This window comes from Nuphar pumila, chromosome 3, assembly GCF_984573655.1.
Source record: "Nuphar pumila chromosome 3, dmNupPumi1.hap1.1, whole genome shotgun sequence".
Taxonomy (NCBI): domain Eukaryota; kingdom Viridiplantae; phylum Streptophyta; class Magnoliopsida; order Nymphaeales; family Nymphaeaceae; genus Nuphar; species Nuphar pumila.
Window position 1 is genome coordinate 36636404 of NC_143251.1, and position 10194 is coordinate 36646597.

Sequence of the window (10194 nt, forward strand, 5' to 3'; positions counted from 1 at the left end):
AGGCTGAGGTCCTTCTCAGGGATAGATTCTCAAAATTGTGACAATCGGAATGGCAAGCTCTTGTGGAAGCTCTCTTTTGTGTGCAGCTTAAAGAGAATGGGGATGAACTTTGTTGGAAGTTAATCAAGGATGGTGATTTCTCGGTGGCGTCTTGCTATCGATCGAGATGTCCTCCAACTGTGCAGTGGCTCCCGGATGGGGGCACTCTAGGGAGGTGGTTTACCCCCTCGGGTTCATCATTTGGATGGCTAGAAATCGATGGGAAGGTGAAGACGGAGTCATAACGGGTTCCAATTGGCAAGGGAATGTAGACTGTGAAATTAGAGAGGAAACTACTACACATTTATTCTAGTGCTGTAACAAAGCTTCTCAAATATGTAGATTCATTGTGTGAAGCACCCAATTTTTTGTTCAAATATGTAGATTCATTGTGTGAAACACCCAACCAAGTTTATGGCTTTACAGTTAGGTTTTTCACGTAGGTTCAATCTTGGTGGTACTCATGATTCTTAGCTCTTAATGCTTTCATGATCATTGGCTTGCCACAGTAATGTGCTGTGCGTGTGTGGAACATCTGGAATAAAAGTGAAAACTTTGAATTTAATAATGTTAAAACCTTTCCATTGATGAGTGGTATCTATTGCCACAGGACCAGCACTATATATCTGCTTACTAAATAAGAATTCGGAAGGCCATGTTGATATTTCTAATGAAGGCTTCATTAGGTGGGAATTCTAACGTCACATTGGTTGATGTTCTTGTTAGCATGTCTTATCACATGGATGGGAAAGATTTTCTTGACCAGTGCATATGGGGTCTTTTCAGTTCAACAAGCGACCTCCTAAGTAGCCCTTGGAATGATATTGTTTTAAGTTTCATTTTAGACAATTGTATGAATTCGATAAATGGAAATCCAACTTGACAGCCATTGAAGCAAAACATCAAAAGGAATGGACCAGTTAGGTGAAGAAAGAAGGCAAAGAGGAATGGGACAAATAGGGAAGAAAATAGACATCTATTCGAAGGTTGATTTTGGGAAACTATCAGATAGAAATAGTTTTGTTGGAACTTGAAGGCATGAATTTGATGCCCTCATTCCTGAGATCAGAAAATCCATCAATAGGAGATGCAAAGTTTAAGCATAAGCTCATCATAGCCATATCTCAAAAGAATTTTATAAGAGACCTATGCGATAAGGTATCAATTGCTATGTCAGGGTAGAAATCACAATCCCTCCACATGTGAATTGTTTCTTCTTAATTCATTTTTTCCATGATGTTCAATGCTTCTTTTTCACTTTATTTCATCGCATTTCATCATTAGATATATCATCAATAGTTTAGTTGTTTTTTGCATTGCATAAGTGTTTGTGTTTCCCTAATTAGCTTCAATATTCATTTTAACACAGTGTTTTTTGCAGATTTCTCAACGGAACTCGCTTGTGCCCCGACACCCGTGGTAAGTAAGTGACAAAAACAATGCAAATCGGGTAAATACCCGTGGTGAGTAAGTGATGCAAGCGCATCACATGTTATTTAATTTATTGAATGTAACACTTTATTGTTCACACACTCACTTAGTTGTTGATATCTAGGACTGCTTTGTTGGAGTTCGGAGATCATGCTGAGCATGATTTTAATGTATGAATATGAAAGTGTTCTTATTTTTGGAGTACAGAGTCCATGCTATGCATGGTAGTAGTTAGTGTGATATTGAAGTGTGTTTGCTGCAGGTACATGTTTGACATTTGTTTGATATGAATTATTTCGATGTATTGCAATGTTTGATGTGATTGTATCCATGCTTACATGTAGTTCCTTTCAATTTGATTATGTCTTCCATGTGAAATTGTATACTGAAAGCATGCTTCAAATGAATGTATCGTGTCATGAATAGTTTGCACATGAAAATATTAAGTTATCAATGCATGCATCATAATTCTTGTGATTGTATGACATCATATATTGCATGATAAATTTGATATTTTCTTCATCATAGCATTCTGATGGTTCTCTTTTAACTGGTTAGGATACTATTCGTAACATCATACGACAGAATGACTGCAAACCGTGAATGGATGTACCGTAGGATAGTGGACAATGAGTTATCGCATGAATATATGGATGGTGTCGACAGTTTTATTGAATTTGCAACGACAGGTGTCAGTACGGTAGATCCCACAGGTCGGATTAGGTGTCCCTGCAAGATTTGTAAGAATAATCGATTTGTAGAACCTCATGGCGTTAGACATCACCTATACAGGAAGGGTTTTGTGAGTGATTATCAAAACTGGATGTTTCATGGAGAAGAATTTAGAAACGATTTTGATGCACGGGTGAATGTGGTGCACGATAATCCATATACGAATTTGATATTTGATGCTGCAGGAACAGAACTGGGTTCTGCTATGAGTTCTAGTGATGTAAGAACTGCCGTAGATGAAGAATCACCAAACGATGCAGCTAGTAGATTTTATGATTTACTTAGAGATGCTGATGAGCCACTTTGGAACGGTTGTGAGAGTCACACTATCTTGTCTGCAGTTCTTCAACTAATGAATTTGAAGTCCGAGTATAATTTGAGTCAATCATGTTTTGACCGTTTGTGCATGATTGTGAAGAGTATGTTGCCTAAAGATGAGAAATTGCCACAAAATTTCTATCGTGCGAAAGTTATGGTCAACGCTCTAGGTATGGGTTACAAAAAGATTGATGCTTGTCCAAATCACTGCATGTTGTATTTCAAGGAGCAGGAAAATGACATATCATGCCCGTCATGTGGGCATCCTCGATTCAAGCCAAAGACAAGAGGCAATGGTAGCACGAGATCAAAGGAAGTTTCATACAAGTCGCTCCGCTACTTTCCTATCACTCCTAGATTGCAGCGATTGTATATGTCTTCAAAGACAGCTAAACACATGAGATGGCATGCAAATAAAGTTCGACACGATGAAAACAAGATCACGCATCCTGTTGACGCTGAAGCTTGGAAGCACTTTGATCGTACTCATCAGAACTTCGCAATGGAAGTGCGAAATGTTAGACTCGGTCTATGTACAGATGGATTTAATCCATTTGGGGGTAGATCAACTCCATACTCATGCTGGCCAGTATTTGTAACTCCATACAACCTTCCACCAAGCTTGTGTATGAAACGTCCAAATCTTTTCTTGTCTCTGTTGATCCCTGGTCCGACCTCACCTGGCCAAAATCTTGATGTATATCTAAGGCCATTGATTGATGAATTAAAAGTAATGTGGGATGACGGTGTTACCACGTATGATGCCCACAAAAAACAAAATTTCAACATGAAGGCCGTTGTTCTATGGACAATCAGTGACTTCCCTGCATATGGTATGTTATCTGGTTGGAGCACACATGGGAGGTTGGCTTCCCCGTACTGCATGGAGAACAAGTAACTGTAGCTGACAAGCTGTCGATATTTCAACCACTTGGGCATGCATTTGGTAGTTGCCGATCAAGGCTATTGACAGATCGAGAGCAAGATGCAGCACACATCTATATTCTTTTTAATTGCTCAGCGATCGACCCATACATCGAGTAAGTATATGTATATGCAACTCAATTATAAATCCTTTTATATTCTATATGTGAATACATGGCTCGGTAATATAAGTATTTGTGGTTTGCAGACGATTTGATCTGGAGTTGCAAAATAAAGTTTCACATCTCACTGATGCAGAAGTACAAAAAGAACGTGAAACTAAGTTTGTGGAGTGGTTGAAACAGTTGGTAAAGAAGCTAACATAAATTTTGTACTTATAAACAACACTAAGTTACTTAATTGATCGTGATCACAATCATTGTTTATGTTTGTGCGTAGGTTCGCAATGGTGATGTTAAAGATCAAGGAATATGTGATTTAGAAAATGGTCCGACCAAAGTTGTGCAATGCTACAATGGGTATATCGTAAATGATTATCGATTCCATACAAAAGACTACGGTATAAACAAATCAACGATAAATAGTGGCGTGTGTGTCAAGGGTAGCAGCTACGGTGAAAATGAACATGATTACTACGGTGTTATAGAGAAAATAATGGAGTTGACTTACTTAGGCATGAATAACAGAGTTACGATATTCAAGTGTCATTGGTTTGATCCAACTGCAACAAGACTCGACAAAGCTTCAGACATTGTGGAGGTGAATCATAAATCCAGGTTTGGAACATATGAACCATTCATATTAGCCTCGCAAGCTCAACAAGTTTATTATACTTCATATCCGAGTATAAAAAGTCAGATAGAAATGAATGGTGGGCAGTTTGCAAGGTGAAATCCAAACTATACCCCGAGTATGATCAGTTACAGGAAGATGAGTTAGCTGAAGATAGTGATTACTATCAATCAGATGATGTCTATGACTTCGCTTATAGTCACGATGTTGCGCATGATATGCATGTCATATCTCCATTGGCCGATGAAACATTCTTAGAGGAATGTGATCCAAATGATGTACCAAGTGGATGGGCAAACAATGAAGAAGAAGAAGAAGAAGAAAGTCAAACTAGTGACAAGGAAGAATTCTCAAGCTAGTGAGCAAAATCTTATACTACAAACCTCTATTTAAATGCATTGTAATACTTGATGTGAGTTGTATTGCAATACTTGGTGTGAATGATCATAAATTTTATTTGAATGTATTGTAATACTTGATACGAATGATTCAAATGCATTGTAATACTTGATGTGAATGATTTCAATTATCTGAATATATTATAATTTATGCAATTAACGAATGATTTGAATTAGTGCAATACTTGATGTCAATCATTTGAATTATTTGAATGCATTGCAATGCTTGATGTGAATGACTTGAATGCATTGTAATACTTGATACGAATGATTCGAATGCATTGTAATACTTGATGTGAATGATTTCAATTATCTGAATGTATTATAATTTATGCAATTAACGAATGATTTGAATTAGTGCAATACTTGATGTCAATCATTTGAATTATTTGAATGCATTGCAATGCTTGATGTGAATGACTTGAATGCATTGTTGATGTGAATTATTTGAATGTATTGTATGACATATGTTATTTGTTAAAATATGGTTCATGGAGGTTATAGTGGTCGCTCATCTAGTAGTAGCCAGGCTCAGCCTTCATCTTCACGGGCTCCTGTGATAGGTATATCATATAACTAATTAGATGCTTGATTAGTTCAAATGCACATTCTGAGAATTTCTAATGTATTTTTTTACAGATGATGTTGCGCATGTACACGACCCACCTACACCAGTTGATCACACAAGTCAACAGCCAACACAGGAAACAGGGTCTTCTCAGGCTGGCACAAGAAGACTCATTCGAATAGTGTATATCGATAATCGACCGTAAGTATTTTGTTTTCAATTATTGCATATCTTTTAAATATTTTATATTGATATTTGCTGTGTAACAATTCATGTGCAGCACGAGGTTTGAGCCATAAGAAGTAGTACAGGAGATTAGGAATTCACTTCTTCAACATCTACCAGGACCAGTTGCTCAATGAAAAGAGTACCCAAAGGAGGTGTTAGACAGATTGTGGTCCTCATTCATGGTATACAGTTGTTCCTCATAGTTAATGTGTTTCATATTTAATTTATTTAAGCAATGTCTACTAACTTTCTGAAAATATTTGTAGGCTTCGAATCGCTTCGCAACTACGGTGGAAGAAAATGATGCAAGGAAGGTGTGGCAGAAGGTGGCTGTCAATCGATTTGCAGACATGCTGCACACTATGAAGACTGCAGCAAAAAAAACATCTGGCGTAGTAGATGATCCATTACTGTGGAAGGGCCATGGTCCTATTACTATCAAGAGAGATTACTGGGATGAAATGTGCGATAAGTGGGCGGGAGATGCATTTAAAAATCGCTCTGCGAAGGCTTCACAAAATCGATCGAAGATGCCCGAAGCCTATCTACACACAGGTGGATCTAAGACATTTTGGAGCCACCTAAAGAAAATGGTAACTCATCAATATATAATATTAATTTTATAAGTATTGTTGCAAACTTGTGTACTAAATCTTTTGTCATTTAACTTCGCAAGAAGCAGAAAAAGGAGGCAGTGTACCATATAAGGATGTGTTTGTAGAAACACATAAACGGAAGACCACGGGAGTCTTCGTATCAGAGAAGGCGAGAACGACAACGGTATGTATTAATTGTATTAATAATCATTGCAATATATATGCAAGTTATCATAATGTTATCATTAATTATTAATGAATACTTTAAACATTATTTTGTAGGAGGCATATGAGCAACAGATGGTAGAGCGATATGGCGAAGACGCTACTCAACATCCATCATTTGATCCTACAGCATGGGTGACTGCAGCAGGTGAACCCAAAAAAGGTCGCGTGTTCGGGTTTGGGAGTAATATGAACACTTCACCAGTTATTGGTTCTTCCAGTTACGGCTCACCGACTTCTTGCGCCAACATAAGCTCCAAGCAGCCGACTATTCTTTCCGGTGATGATGTACGCGAGATCATTAATGAATCACTGAATAACTACTTCCAATACACTGTCGCCCCCTTTCTCCGAAATGAGATCAAGGCCGCTGTTCAGGATAGGGGATCTTCGATTCCAGGTCCCTCTCAGGTATAATCACATATATAGTTTTTTTGACTGTCTTAAAGCACATCTGAGCATGGTAGAATCACATATAGAGTTTTTCTAGATGCCTTAGAACACATATGAACATGCTATAATCACATATTCAATTTTTTTACTGCCTTAGCACACATATGAGCATGATAGAATCACATATAAAGTTGCTTTGCCTGCCTTAGAGCACATATGAGCATGCTATATTCACATATTCAATTTTTTTACTAGTCCTCTGTGCAAAAAGGTGAGAGGGAATTTGACAGCATCAAATCTCTCCCATGGCAACTCTAATGCCAGACATCTTCCAATTCCTCTATCTCTCTTCCCAACTCCTTTTTAGTTGTAGATGTCCACTCCAGCTGGTTGCCAAATACTGGCTCCCAAAAAATGACAATCATTAGCAGATATCCAAGCTCCCAAATCCTGGATTTGAAATATCCAGGACTTGGCATTTCAGTGGTAAATACAGTCTCCAAAAAGTGTCCTAATTCTTTTTATCATTTCCATGTTCCCGGTCAATTTCAACAAAAATAAAACTCTGCCGCTCTAAACATGTGAAAAGAAAAGAGGAAACCAGAAGAGCCATGCCCTTGTAAATTTCTTTATTATTATTATTATTATTATTATTCATAGTTAAAACATAGGATGGGTAGCCTTAAAGTCCATCGCATTAGACCACACAAAACAAACATAGAACAACATTATTAGCAAAGTTAACCACCACTGGATAAGAAGCAGAGCACGCACAGTCGGGTACACTTCTATGGACCATATTTTTCTTTCATTTGGAGTCGAGTTTTCCTTGGGCCTTCCTGAAGAGCTTGTGTTGGATGTGCTGTGCAAAGGTTCGCGGGGGGAACTGCGCCGGCTCGGCTTCGGTAATGAGCTCACCCAGTGGCTGCAGAAGCTGCTCCTTTGTTGGCTCACAGAAGACAGCCCAAGAGATCCTCACCTTCTCTTTGTTAACTAGTCCTCTGTGCAACCCACTCTTGTACTTGCTATTGCTCAGGATCTCTAGAGAGTCACCTATGTGGATTATCAAGGCCCCTGGAATGCATTTGGCAGTGACCCACTTGCCTTCATGATGAATCTGCAGCCCTGGCACCATGTTGTGGAGCAAGAGGGTCAAGGAACTGATGTCTGTGTGGGCTTCCACTCCCAGTGCAAGCTCAGGCTGTGGGCACTTGGGGTAGTAGTTGATCTTCAGCTGCATCAGGAGGTCATCCATGCCCCCCAATTCTTTCTCCAATCTCCCTTCTTCCACTCCAAGGCCAACTGATAGTATGGAAAGGATCTTTGTCACCACCTTCCTCAATTGTTTCCCATATTCATTGGTCACCTCGCTGAGATTTGATTCTCCATAAGTTTCAGAATATCATGGTTGCTCAGAAAGTAGATGTTAATAAGTTATTTTGGTAAAAAAAAAAAAAATAGTCAAACCAGTTTAATCGTCGTCGAAACAGCATTTTTCAGAAAACTAGATCTTTGGAAAATCATGAAACCAGTTTATGGTTATTGCTACTGTGAACGAAGCAAGAAAGCTGTCATGTCATGTCATGTGGAGACGTTTTCCAATGACCACAAAAACCAAATCGGTTGCACTCATCCCCTATGTCTTCCTTCATCTTCATAGACGTCTTTGGGATTTCATTGATGCAAGCTATTTTGATTAAATCAGACTCCACAGATGTGATCTACATCATTCTTTTAGCGAAGACTGTCATTTAAATAGTTGAAATGCGACTCGTGTGCAGGATTTTTTAGCGATCAAAAAAATCAACGGTTGACAAAATATCAAATTTTGTAATTTAAAAATCATATTTTTTTCATTGAAAAATACTATCCAAGGGTCGATTATTACTAAATTGACCGTGCTAAATCCATCTATCAGGTCAGATTTGATCAAAACAACTTGCATCATAATATGGATGAGTGGAACTAACTGCACAAAAACGGGGTATTAATATATATTATGCTGCAATTACCCATACATGGTAGAATGATGTTTGAATGTTTAAAACCATGGTCATAAATATTGAAAATATTTTAAAAACTATCAGGATTTTATCAGAATATTTCAAAACCGTAAAATCCTGAAAAAAAACCGTGATATTTCAAATATTCTTTATTTTTAACACTTTTTGGTTTTGTATTTAGATATTTTCTATCATATTTTACACATGTTGATAGTTTTATTGAAAAATAATTTTTTAATATATCATGAGATTTTTCTCTCCACAAGAAAATTCCAATTTCCAATAGGACCGCATGAGAACGAATCCCATCATCCGACTTATGATGGGATCCATCCTACATTTACTCCTAGCCATGATAAAAACTAACCGCTAGGATTAGTCCACATCACCTAGATGTGGACTAACCTTAACCGTCCAGATGCATCAGTTGGATGGCTAAGATCAACATAGATCCTTTGACATGATATGGCCAAGGATAGGATCTTTTAGGGTTTTTTTTTTGGCATTGATAAAGCAAAATGGTATAACATCGGACGCCTGAGGCTTCAAACAATAATGGACGCTTTAGCACCAGTCAGCAACTGCCGCTAAAGGGCCCAAATGTGCAAAAAAAGAAGTGCACCACCGATCGGACACTATCAGCGGCTGTGCTCGAACCAATTGAGGGTGTTCGATGATACACTCGTGCATGTAAACTTACATATAATTTGGTGGGTTCCTCGGCCATATGGACATGTTCCTCTTGTCTTCTGGGTAAAGGAGGTGGAAGAAGTAGTCCTCCCACTCAAGTTGGCCGCTAGCATTGTTGGCGAGCTTGCTGCCATACCCATCAATCTGGCCAGATGCCTGGTCATTGGCATACTTCTCCTTTTCCTCAAGGGTGAGTGCAAAAAAAGCCTGGCCAGCTTCCTTAAGCTTGTCGATGAGCTCGCCATCTATGCCATGGTTCATGACCTGCATCACCCCCCACTCCATGGCGGCCTTCCTGACCTCCTCATATACGCGCTTCTGCTCGCTCTCGTCCTCCGACTCCAGACCTTTGAAATCAACAATGGGGATCTGAGGCCCTTCCTCAACCTTCTCATCCTTTAGGACATCACAGATGTTGAGTCGCTCGTCCTCGGGTCGAACATACTCCAACGGGATAGCCTGCAAGCCGCTGCTAGCCAAGCTCTCGACGCGCGCCGATTTCACTGCAGCTGCCATGATCAGTAGCTAACAAGAACCAGTAGTTCACAACCTTTGTCTTAAGGGGATTCACTAGGTTTCACCAAGGCAAGGGCTCAATTGGCTCAAGGGAAGTGTGCTCTCAAGTTAGCACCTTGGATGGTATGGACCACACTAACGATGCCTTGTATATAAAGGGCACGGGAAGTTGGGTAAGCGAAACGACTCACTCACGTGGTGTCAAGTTATCAACTTATTTGGTGTAACAGTGACACTCTTTCATTGGCTGTCATTGGTGGTGTTGAATGGAGGGTGTGAAACGTGATATACTTGCCGCTTGCTGCCCCCCATCTACCACGGGCAACCACGTTTTAGCCACCAGCCACGCATTGCCCTACAACCCCCCCGTTTGTGGGGCA

The 10194-nt window shown here is 39.3% G+C and overlaps 1 protein-coding gene across 1 annotated transcript; it reads right to left on the reverse strand.

The window, feature by feature from the left end:
- Positions 1 to 7203: 7203 nt before the first annotated feature.
- Positions 7204 to 9814, reverse strand: LOC149842595 (leucoanthocyanidin dioxygenase-like). The gene is made up of 2 exons (XM_090001502.1): positions 9309 to 9814; positions 7204 to 7975 (listed from the first exon to the last, which is right to left on the reverse strand). Exons 1-2 carry the CDS (start codon positions 9812 to 9814, stop codon positions 7414 to 7416), a joined length of 1068 nt encoding a protein of 355 aa, XP_089857628.1. The 3' UTR covers positions 7204 to 7413.
- Between the last annotated feature and the right edge of the window lie 380 nt (positions 9815 to 10194).